At 37.4% G+C, this 12,701-nt stretch overlaps 1 protein-coding gene across 19 annotated transcripts in view; it reads right to left on the bottom strand.

The window, feature by feature from the left end:
- DLG1 (discs large MAGUK scaffold protein 1) overlaps positions 1-12,701 on the bottom strand; it is a 146,437-nt gene that overhangs the window by 73,009 nt on the left and 60,727 nt on the right. For 4 of the 19 annotated variants that reach the window (XM_062499569.1, XM_062499568.1, XM_062499571.1 and 1 more), the window contains exon 1: positions 7,893-8,719. The exons of the other annotated variants lie outside the window; for them this stretch is intronic. In XM_062499569.1, coding sequence (XP_062355553.1) covers positions 7,893-8,117 — 225 coding nt within the window. In that variant the 5' untranslated portion in view covers positions 8,118-8,719. Of the gene's footprint in view, positions 1-7,892; positions 8,720-12,701 lie in introns of those variants that run through there. 19 annotated transcript variants of the gene reach the window in all.

Here is a 12,701-nt window from a genome sequence, read left to right as displayed (position 1 = left end):
TTTTCATTATACAGCAGGTGTTCCTGAATATCATCTACAGTTATAGAACACTTTTCTGAACATTCCAATCACTTATCATGATTTCAGACTGATTAGCCTACACGCTACAGAGAGAATCCAGAGTTCCTCCTCTCTCCAGTGGGAAAACTGACTCCTTTCTCACCTGCTACATCACACTGGGGGTATTCAGATACAGTTAGTTACCTAAGAAAAACAAGCAAAATTTACTTAGTAAATTAAATTTGCTTTGAAGTAGAACTGTACCCCAGAAGCAAGAGCAATCTTTACTCCCCTCCCTACTTTGCTATGAAAGGCAAACACCACTACCTGGGAGCAGCACAACACAGGTTCCTCAACTGACTTCTGCAGGCATCAGTCTCAGAGAAACAATTTTGAATAAGCAAATACACACACTGTGAGGCAGCATTGATAAAGAGAATAAAAGACAAGAAGCCAGAAGACTCATCCCAAACATTCCCACGGTACAGCAGTTTCCAGGAAGTACCACACAAAGGAGTGGGGCAAAAGGGAAGATTCCATCATGAACAAAAAATCCTGTATTATACCTGCATGCCATAAAATGCCTGAAGTCCTATTTAGAAGACTGACACAGCTGCATAATGCTAGTCTCCAATAACAACAATAATACAAACTTCTATACAGTTTAAAAAATGTTGGCAACTTACAAAACAACCCAAAAGCTGATTACAATCAGCTTAAGCTGATTACAAGGACATGAAAAAAATTAAGAAGCAATTCTATTTTACCAGATTTCTGGGGTTTTTTCCTATGAAAAGTATGTATAAGGTGATCTAAATTTATGAAAATCATTGCTTAAATGTATAATTTCCAAAAGGACTGTTGGAAGGGTCAAGAATACACAAAGGAAACACTGCAATAGAGCAATAGACTGAAAATTCATGAATGCCAAGATCAGCTTACAAGAGACAAAATGAGTCATTAATATCTGTTATCTGTCTGGAGAATACATAAGCCCGACTACATCCTAGTATGCAGTTAAACACCAACAAAAAGAGAAGGCCAGCAAATGCACAACAGAAACAAGCTGCAGAGCAAGGCTGATGTATTAGACAAGTGGGTTATAGGAAACAAGATGAAATTCAATACTGACAACAAGTCACATGGAATAGCAATAAACAGCAGAGAGACACCCTGAGGAATACCAAACTGGAAAACAAGTCCAGAAGTGCTTTGGCTGGTGGCAAAGATTTTTTTTTTTTTTTTTTTAATTACACAAGAGAGACAGAAGGGAATCCTTGCTCTACTTTCAGAGGGTTCTTTCAGTCCTTCCAAGTGAGCTCTTTGGATATTTAACCTTGTGTGTGCAGCCACAAAAAACTGGTAGATGGAAGGAGGCCTTAGGTTTTTCAAAAGGCAAGTGACAGAAATGCACCAGTTTGGGCATTTTTGAGTTTCTTAGGGAATGAACCATCATGTGGTCAGATGGCTATGCTGGTCAAGTGGGGATTAAAACTTTACCAAGTAAAAACCTTTAACTGTAACAGCAGTTTTGAGCAGGTAATGTTGACACAAGAAAACTTCTGTGGCTCAAGAGCTTCAGGAAGCACTATTGGTTTGTCTTGGAATCCAAAGACTGATCCTGAAAGAAACTCAAATAGTAGCAAGAGGTGACCACTTAAGAGGTCAGAAGATGATCCCAAGTAAACAAAGGTATAGTTTAAAAGACATTGCAGCTGAGTATATCAAAGATTTGACAGTATTTTTTCTTTTTTGTCACAACAAACTACTTTCAGGGAAAACAGTGACGTAACTGATTTTGATTTGTAGAGAACTGACTGCTGCTAATGCTGTTTTGGGAAAGACCAGAAAAAGCAGATCCTCAAAAGGATTCAGGGACAGCTTGTAAGGTGGTGTGGTATTAACAAGTCGTCAAATCTCAGTACTAAATTTGGCCTCTGTATTATATTTTCTGAGCTTCCACCATAGATAGCACAAGGTTATCAGCCTTTGCTGTGAAACAGAAATGCTCCTATCCATACTGCAAAATGGAGGAACAGTGCCAACTGATCAAAAGGATTTCTCCTAAATTCTAACTGGAGAAACCTGTAGAGTGTTCTTGAGATCAGCTATAGAACTATGCAATCTTCACTTGAATTAAATTTGGAAAGGCATATTAGAAGCAACTTTAAAGGAAGCATCCATCCTCAAGGGAAAATCCACTGGGACCCCACTGCTACAGAGCCATTGCATGATAAACAAAACATGAATTATGTGGTTATACCAATAAACAAGAAAGAGGCACTTCATTTCACCTGCACATGAGAAACATAACATGAGGAGGTTGATGTTTCCATGCATTGTCATCTTTTATGGATCTGTCAAAGTAATTCAAAATTGAACTGTACTGGAAATGCTTCACAGTATGATTATGCTTGAAGTTTAGCAATCAGCAGCATGTTGAAGTTAGTTTGAATTCTCTCCCAGGGAGAGGACCAATGGACACATTCTTCACTCAGGCTATCATTCCCATCTTAAAAAAAATGGAAAAGATAAGGGAGCCTAAATGCTTCACTGAAAAATTTAAAAAGTAATTGTTATTGATAAGGAGAAATTTAAGTTCCTTCTTTGATTTGGAATGCAGATAAAAGAAATGATCCAGCAGAGGTTCTAGGAAAAAGAATGAAATTCTTCTCAAAAGGTACTCCATAGCTGGTGTGTACATAAAGATTCTCATTTCTCTTGTTTAACAGAACTATTTCTCTCCTTGAGTTTGCATAAATCCCAGAAAGGCTGCGGACACAAAGTTTACCAGAACTCTGAGCTGGGTCTACACTAGAAGTCTTAAACTGCACAAGAGAATACCATGTCAGCCCCCAAACACGGATGCACAGATCATTCTAAAAGACAAGGTCATGTTTTCTAAAAATATCTAAGAAGCTTCTGTGGAGCTAAAACCTCCAAAGTAAAGGAAATACCCTGCCCATTCCTAATCATAATTGAGAGTGCTCTTGATGGTGTGGACCAAAATAGAAGAACAGGAAGAAGACGGTTTTCACTTCAGATTCAGTGGTTTTATCAGACAGTAATTTAGCTAATAATTATATTAACTGAAACATGTACAGCAGCTTTGGCAGCAAAACAGAAATGCTATACTAGAGGAGCCATGCTAGAGCTGTTCGGTAAGCTGACAGCTGGTGAAAGACAGACTGGCCTGTATTTGACTTTCAAAACACTTTGTCAATCAATACAAGCCTCAACTGTGAGGGCAACTATCACAATATAAAATAAATTAGGAAAGTTATATAACAGCCCTAAAGAGTCCTACCTTTTTCACAGGCTTCCATGCACTGGGCTTCATACAGCAAGAGTTTGTTAGTCCACCCGAGTTATTAGCTGAAGACAACGGCTTAAGAGGGGATCCAGCGTCTGCCTTGCCTGAAGATTCAGACTCTTGGGCACAGTGCAGACAGAATGCCCCAGCAGTAGCAGCAGCAAAATTCCAAAAGCAAAAAATTCTGTGTCTCCTCTTCTCTTTGCCAGATTTCTGGCTCATTCTGAAAAAAGTAATTTTCTTGAGATCTAGTGCAACAGAAATATGAAGAAACTACGTTACCAGCTCTGAGGGAGACACAGGTGTGAGAGAAGAGGAAAGTGGAAGGTAAAGCCCTCGGCAGGAAGCAGTGCCTGCAGGTCGCTGGGGCAGTTCAGTTCTCAGCAGCGCTCCCGCAGCTCCCATGGCACTGCGCTGCTGCAGGTGAGCAGCTGAGGTAACACCCTGCCCATGGCAGCGCTGCAGTCACACACAGGCTTGGAAGGAGCAGCACAGCCCCATGGCTGCACAGGCCTGGCCTCAGCAGAGGGGACCATTGCCCACAGCAGGGAACCAGCAGGATGCTGACAACGGCACGCGTGACGCGAGTCGTGCCGGGTATTCCTAAAATGTACTGATACTGTTATGATTTTTAAATCGCCTATCTCCAAAATGTCAAGCAAATTTTCATAGTCTTAAGAAGTTTTCATCTCTACTGTACACAGAAAATATTTACAAGATGAACCAAAGGTTCCAGAGAAAGTCCTCTAATGTTTTGATTAAACAACTGGAACACATGCTAATGCATTCCTCTCACAGAATAAATTCATACCGCTTTTACCACTGCTACAATGCCATCTTACAGAAAATGCAACCAGTGCCAGAACTAATTTGCAAAATAAACTCATGCTTTTACAAATGTGTGATTTTACAAAGCAAAAAATCAAGAATAAGAGGGAAACTTAGTACAATAAAACTCATTTTTCAGTTTCAGAAGGTGCATTGTTATAGAGAAAATCATCCAAAGCACGTACTATTTAAACCTGCTTTCTCCTGCATTCATCACAATCTTAGCAGCAACAATACATAAACATTTCAATATGTATCAAAATACAGGAAGGATAATAAATATTTCCCTAAGAAATCAGGTTTTCAAGAATAAAAGAGGGATTAGGGTAGAGACCTGACTTTTTTTAATCATTGTCACATTAAGACGCCTTACAACACCTCTATGTTGTTGTGTGATTAGACATAGTTCTAGTATGTACAAAATGCTATGTCCATAATATTCCAATGAGTATGAGAGCAATAGCCTAGGATTAATGACACAGTAAAACTTTTATCACGATCTTAAAAGGAATATATGCAAAGTCAAGAAATTACTAAATTCAAACAATTCACAAAAGCAGTTGATAAGCTCTGAAATTTAAAACTAAGTTTTTGAAATGGTTAAGCAGATTTTGGATGATTTTTCTGCCCTGATCCTTTTCATCTTTTCTAAAATATGTCCTAGAAAATAGAAGTAAAAATGAGCACAGGATATTCAAGGAGCTAAATAATTTTTCATTATCAAATGCTGCAAGTGTATGCTCAGTTACGTGCTAAGAACAACCTCTGTGCATTGCTGTTAGAACCAGTTTAACAATATGTGGGATTCAGACAAATCAGTTTCTGCATTTGTAGCACACCATGATAGATATATATATATATCAACAGTTAAAATGAATTCTGAGCCATGATAGCTGGGTTGACTGGCAAGAACAGGGACTTCTCAGAGCTCTGGAAAGACTTCAGGAAAAAGCAGTGCTCTTGATGCAGCTATCATCCTTGATGCGCTGTGCATATCACTTACTAGGACAGCACTTTAAATTACCCAGTATTTGTCATTTGCATAATGGTGTATTTACTAAGCTCATGCACACCCTCATGACTGTATAAATCTGTTGTATCCTTGGTTTTATCACTACCTTCCATTTTTACGGCACAGATTTGCTTTTATTAAAAAAATTGTAAAATTTGCTGACAAAAATTGATATATCAGCTCCTATTCAAATTCCTTAATTCTTCTATTTGAGTGACTAACACCACATCACAGAGAATGAAAAGGAAAAAACAAGAGAGGCCTCAAATTCCTGAGCATGTTAAGTCTGATTTCAGGACTCATAAAGAAGTCTGGTGTCATTAGCTGGGCACCATGCACTGGGGCATGTGTGCATTCTTTTGGGCATAAACCAGGGGATAACTACAGCAAAAAGCAGCTCTACCCTATCCATTATCAACTTCAGCCTTGTTTCTTTAGGATACAAGACCCTACTCAAAAAATACCCTACCTCAAAATCCACAGTCCTCTCACCACCTTGCTGGGGCTAGAGTGACCCAAGCAGGCCCCAGAGAACAATAGGCATGGGCTTCCCCATCTCCAGGAGTCATTTCCCTTTCACTGGAGATGGAGGGAACGAAGCAAGTATGACCATTTCATGCCATCCAAGAAAGCCAAGCAAACTAAGGGACAGCTGAAACTGGGGGCTTTGTAGTAGATTCACAGGGGAAGCAGGAGACAGCTACTTTAAAAAACATCAAATGATTTTGTATCTGTTAAAAATCATGATGTCACAACAATAAGACTCGATAAAACCCCACAATCACACGAAGAATTTCTACAGGCCAGGTTAGAGAAGTATATCATATCTAATTACTTCTTTGGACTCTGCAAATGTGATTACATTCAAATTATGGGGATATACCTCAAATGACCAAATAAAATGCATCAAAAATGTTCAGAATACTACAACACAGAACACAAACTGAAGAGACCTGAAAAACAAAATTGCACCACAGTGAACAACCTCCAAATGCCTTTTTCCCTCCTGAGGCTAGAAGAGCTGCAATGAATGATAAGGTGTGATGACAGTGCAGCATCCTTCCAGAGGAAGTGACTTCAACAGGCTCTTATGTTTTTACTGCATAACTTCTGAATATGCTCATTAAGGTTTTTTTTTAATAACTACTTAAAAATATTGTATGCTTTTTTCCCCTCCTTCTGACCACAAACATGCATAAGCAGTTCTTTTTAATGAAGAACACTCTGAGCTATGAAAAAATTTGGCAGGCTTTCCTCAGAGGTAAGCAACCTTTTTCTTAGCAGAAAAATAGAACAAACACTGAGATACTCATGGAATCATGGCTTTGGTTTTGAAGGGATCTCAGGAACATTGAGGAACTGGTCTAACCCTCACTCAAAGCATAGGGTATTCCATATTTTACTTATGAGCAGATTTCTAGGCCTGACTAGTCAGTCCAATTGCAAGCTTCATGCATTCCAGTATTACTTCTTCAAGTTTTAAACAAATGAGAACAACTACAGTCTTTCTTCAAAAGGTTAATACTGTATATTTTTGCTTTAAAAAAGAAAAAACCTCAGTATTTAAAACCTATTATGTCTACCTAATGCACCACTTGGAGTTGTATAATGACCCACCAGAGAAACAACAGGATTCATCTTCCACATCGTGTACAAGATGCAACAATTCCCCTCCAAGCTCTCCTGTTCATTGTTTATTCAAATGCCTTAGCAAAAAAACAGGTAACGATAAGCAGGTTTCAGAGGAAGTTCCAGTTTACCATCTCTGAATCAACTACTAACAGACAGAAATTATCCTAAGAAAATTACAGTAATCGAGGGTAACAAATTTTTCCTTCTTTTATAAGTTTTTGTAGTATTTCAGGCTAAATCATTCAAGACACCTTGACTAATGATGAATTTCACTTGACAGTAGCAAAACAAACCTCATCTCCCATGTTTAAATAATTCTGACATTTCAGCATTGTTCTATAGGTCTTAGTATCTCTCTAGAAAATATGACTAATTTTCTAATGCCAGTAGGTTTAAACTTCTTTCAGTGTCAACCTTAAGAAGTCATCCAAAAGCCACAAAACTGAAATTTAGCTTGTTTGCTTTTACCTGATTTTGAATGATGATTAACACAAACATTACATAGAGCAGATTTTCAACAGTGAGGTTGAAAAATATCATGTTTTTCTTACAGATTGTACTATTGAATGCACACCCTGTATGTAAGGGAGCCATTCCTTCATCTGTGTATTATTAGTAGCCAAAAAACCTAGAAAGCTGTTAGAGAATTGAATTTGTGCTCCCTGGAGTTAAGCTTTAAAATTATTTAATTCTTTAGATAAAATTTCTTCACCTTTAAAAACATAGTCTATTTGATTTGACATCTTACTTGAGCTATGGAACTGATATTTCTTAACTGTGTTCTTGCCCTCCAGAGCTAGGCAGCAGAATGCAAGCTACATTTTCAATACTTGACTGTTTCATTAGGATATCTCATATGTAAAAAGGCTGGAGGCTCATCGCTTGCAAAATAAATAAAACTCAGACCTCATTTAGTGTTTCCATTTCATGCTTTAATGCTAGAAATTATACAAAGCTCTTTAAGATATGAAAATGAAAGCAGACAGAAAATGCCATTCATAAATAAGAGATTATATGAAATCATGCATATATAAATAATTGCTCTTTCTGACTAGCAAGTAAGCAGAAAACATGCAGACACAATCACTTAAATATGTGGCATATTACCTGGGTGGAGCTGGCAGCAACAGAAATGCAGTCAATGAACGCATGTCTCCGAGTGAAAAATGCCACTATCTGCTGCCACCGGGAAGGCTCAGTCCGTAACTCATCTGTTGAGCCTTTCTTTGCCCACTGCTTCTGTTTGGGGCCTACAGAGCTGTGGCTGGAGCCAGTGTTGCCTCGACTGGCGCGAGAATAGAGGAGTGTGTTATTTCCGAAAATGTAATTCATCTCTGCAGCTCTGCAGGTGGTTGCCAGGCAGTCTTAATTCCCTACCAGCTGCTGAGTGGTGAATGAGTAGGAAAAAAAAAAAAAAAAATAAAAACCAACAACAAAAAATGCAGATAGAATTACAGCAGCATCGTTTACAAACCAGGAAAAGAAAATTCTTGCTAGCTGGTTCTTTTTTTTCTTCCACAGCTTTCCACCTCTTACATTCCCTCTCTATCTGTAATTACAAAGATGAATATAATCTTGAGCAATTTAAGAAAAAAAAAAAAAGGCAGCAAGCAAAGGTTTTCCTTATTTTTTCCTTTTCGGAACGCACAGAATGAAAACCTTGCTTTCTCTTCCTGGCTGCCGACAGATATTAAGGGAAACTGGGTAGCAGGTACAGTACAACGTTACAAATTCACAGCTATGAGGATGGTGGTGGATGATAACAGCTACTGGGTGGAGAGAGCACAGATCAAAAATAACCAAGTTTCAATCACTGCCTGTAGAAATATCCAATAGCATCTTTTCACTTCCCTGCCTGCATAAATTATGAACCTGAAGCAAACAAAACAGGGAATAGAGAGCAGAACTGCACTTCTCACTGATTCTGTCCTTATGAAAACATTCCACAGAGCAAAATTACTTTAACACCATGTTAAAAAATACTTAAGAAACAACTGTTTGCTGACTTCTTATTATTCCCTGTTCTTTCGTTCATAAAACAACTACAGAGGGAATGAACCACAGCATCACAAAACAATCATTCTGTGTTATGTATCAGAGGATGCCTAGTGAAGATGTTCTACTGTGCTTTGGGTTTTTTTTAATCCTCAAGAAAATCAGAGACTTAAGATTAAACGTAACAAGTCCACACTGTTGTTCTTATTCTGTGAATAATGTGTCATGTTCATAACACCTATGTAACATATGCCCAAATTTCTGTGCCTACTGTAAGCATATTATGAAAATAAATATATATATATTTCTGACTAAACAATTACTTCTCAAAAGTAGAAGAATAATTCAAAACCAAAAAATTCTTACTATTCACTAATGACTTTCCAGTAAGATTATTTTGATCTCCCATGCACACCACAAGTACTAGTGTTATAGGTTTTCTCTGCTCTCTTCATAGCAAAAAATTCAGAATAATTATCTGAAAGATCGTATGGAACTCAAGTTACCTTACAGAACTCACCATTCAGATTTTTATAGCCAACTATTTTTTTTAAAAATCCTCCAGCTCACATCGGAGGGATTATTTTGGAAATCAGTTTGATGTCAAGCTTTCAATACCAGCTCATCTCTGGAAAGCCAAAAATTATCAAAATCATTTGTAGTATATTTCTACAGTTATGATCATAGCACCAGGACAAACATTTTAAAAAAAGCAGAGAACCTTCCATATTATAAACAAAGGCAGAAAATTCCTTCAACAATAATTTACAGTCACATAATTCTAAAAATCCACTGATTCATGATGTGCATTTTAGTGGAATTACCAAATTCCCTCATATACTTTTTGGGGTACAACATAATCTGCTGTTTAACAAATTCTTACTGACAGCAATCATAGTCTAAGTAACAGTTTTTTTCCCGCAGGCCTCCCTTACAAGCAGAAATAAGAAGTACATTAATTGAAATCTGTTGTAGCAAGATCAATGCACCATTTACTTCTACTCACCAGCACAGCTCAATAACACACTACGTGCCAATATTCTGAGCACACCTTTCAGACAGACTTTATTAATATTTATAAAACACAATGGCTTATCACTGTAAGTCATATGAAACTGGGTCTGACCTGTGCAGTGTCCTTAAAGCTATGAGCATAAGATAGATAATGGAGATTGAGAAATGCCTGAGACACAGTAGATACAATGATCCTTTCAAATGGAAAAGCTTTTCATAATGGGAATTTTTTCACGGGAAGACTGCAGCACTTCCTGAGCCCTACCTTTTTCCAGACAAAAAAATATACCAAGTCTGAAAAATGTTATAAATTTATTACCAGAGAAATTGATTAATCCCTGGCTATGATTGAAGGTGTTTTAGAACAAGGTACAAATTACATGTTTTGAGATCTATTTCTTTTATAAAGAGTCAGGGTGAAAATATTTTTCCTCTTTTTCTATATATAGCCTTGAATGTCAACACTGCTATATAGTTTATTAAATATCTTAAAGTACAAGAATTTGTCTAACATTCAAAAGAACTTCTTCAACAATTCATTTTTCTCTCTGTTTCTCCCTATAGGCTCCAAACAAAGTCATATAGAAATATATTATGCAAAATTCTGGAAGAAAACACCACAATACTTGGAAAAGAAATGTACCAAGCAGGTATTTTTTTTTTTACTGTTATGTCCATCTGTCTGAAGAGAAGAGATTTGCTGTGTTTTAAGGCAGTTTCTTTCAAGGATGATTCCCACACAGCCAACAATCCACTATGGCATCAATTACAACGTGATTTCAGAAATCAGCACTTCAGGAAAGCATCACATGGACAAAAAGCTTCCTGAAAGTAAAGCAATGATGATTTAATTTCAATCGAGAGAGAAATCCAGAAAAGTACTTAAGGAAGAGGTTATGCAATCCTGCTGGTGATGCAAGGCAGCAATCTGTGTCACCTACACTCCATATGGATGTAATGATATCGAGCAAGATTTGCTGACGCCTAAGCAGATACAGTTGCAGTTATTTGTAGAAGGATCTGGTACTGTGGTGATTAGACAAACCCTGATTTTTACATGTTACAAAGCAACCTGAAGATAAAGGCAAAGCATAGCTCTAGAGATGGCACAAATTCAGGATACCAAAAATGAGTCCAGATTAGAAGAATGGTCACTTGGACAGCTGAAAAAACAGTGGGCAGTTGTAAAAACAAGGGCTCATTCCAGTCAAAGGACATTTCAACAGAGGGTCAAAGACCTACAAGCAGAAACTGGAAGAAGCCAATATCTAGAGAAAGGAAAATCATCAACACAGATGTTGCAGCTGGAATTGCATCTGTGAATGATTGCCTCCATAGTCAGGAGGCAGAACAAGTAGGCTCATCAGGAAACTGCAGGAAGTCCTAGGAGGAGTAGAAAGCTTCTATGACCCCTTTTTCATATTCTGGATATTGTTGGGGTTAAAATTAAAAACAAAGCTAACAGAAAACCCCACACACTGAAACAAAACAAAAAACACTATTTACTGTTAGGCAAGAACTGAGAATTTGCAGATTTGAAAATATTCCCGCCCCAAAACAAAACAGCACAACTAAGATTTCTACATCAGTACACATATCTCTACAGGTTAAGAAACTTACTTCAAGATTCATCTGCATTTACAGAGGCTGCAGAATAACATTATGTGTTATGAGGCCAATTAGCAAGACACAGTAATCACAGTGGTTACTAAAGGTAAAAACCAACATCAAATACTTGGACAAAAATTCCTCTGACTTTACATCCAAGCAGATTGGCATTATCAGTTTGCTGAGACAAGTAAAAATATTACATAATGCTGTGTTTTAATCTCTCAGATAAAGGTTTGCTGGGCATAACTTTATGAGAAGAACGCACACCAAAAATTAAAAAGGCACAGCAACAAAAATTGTTTGTGAACAGAAACAGCAGTTACATCTCAAATACCCTTTCTAAACAAAAACCAACAGTGACTGTGAGGCATTTAAAAAGTGTCTTATATTAGTTTTACTACCATTCAGCTAAACAGAGTATTGGCTAAAATAAAACAGACCCTAAAAAAAAAAAAACTGATTGTCTTAACAGAGCAAATTCAAGAACAATCTACAACAATAGCAGGGACTTGCTTTCAATATCAGAACCAAAAGAAACGTTCAAAACTTGGATATTCAAACATAAGACTACACAACGTAAACTCTTCAGGCATGGGAACAAAAACATACTGAAAATGTAGATATAAACTCATGTTTCTTTCTTATACTTTTCAGAATTCTAGATTTAACAAACTTTTACTGGCACAAGTCTAAGTCTCATAAACAAGTATATTCAGTATTCTAAGCCAAAGCCCAGGAGTTCAGGACTCAAGCACTGTGGAGGGAAAAAGAAATGGTTAACCCTTTTTATTAAGAGATGCTAGAAAGTCTATCTTAACTTTTACTTCAGATAGGACCGAAGGATAGTTCTTGACCAAGTGTCATTTACTTAATCAATAAAAAGTATATAACTTACTGCTGAAACCAACTTACAAGTGAACAGCCCAGCACAGTTATGCTATAATGATCTATTTTAGTATAAATATTTAATATAAAAGATCATTACCTTATTACTCACAATACACCTCAGACAACCTACCAATCTGGGCAGATTAAACTGCCTGGTCTTCCGCACCCTGCCCATGAACCTCCTGCCCATCTTTTTGGCACGCCAGACTGATAAAAACATCTTGTGTTTAATGCAAGACTCCTTAGGCTTGCTTCAGTCATCAAAATGAACCCAACTGCACTGAGAGCTCAGGGAAAATCTCGGGTAAAAACAGTGCAACCCCTTTCTAGGAGGACTTGATGTTGATTACTGTATCTTAGGTTGTTCTAATGTTTGGATTAATCCACAGTCCATCTGTTACAGTTTTT

Source organism: Cinclus cinclus, chromosome 10 (assembly GCF_963662255.1).
Source record: "Cinclus cinclus chromosome 10, bCinCin1.1, whole genome shotgun sequence".
Classification (NCBI taxonomy): Eukaryota; Metazoa; Chordata; class Aves; order Passeriformes; family Cinclidae; genus Cinclus; species Cinclus cinclus.
The sequence above is the reverse complement of the archived record's forward strand: the minus strand, read 5'-3'. Positions and strand labels throughout refer to the sequence as shown.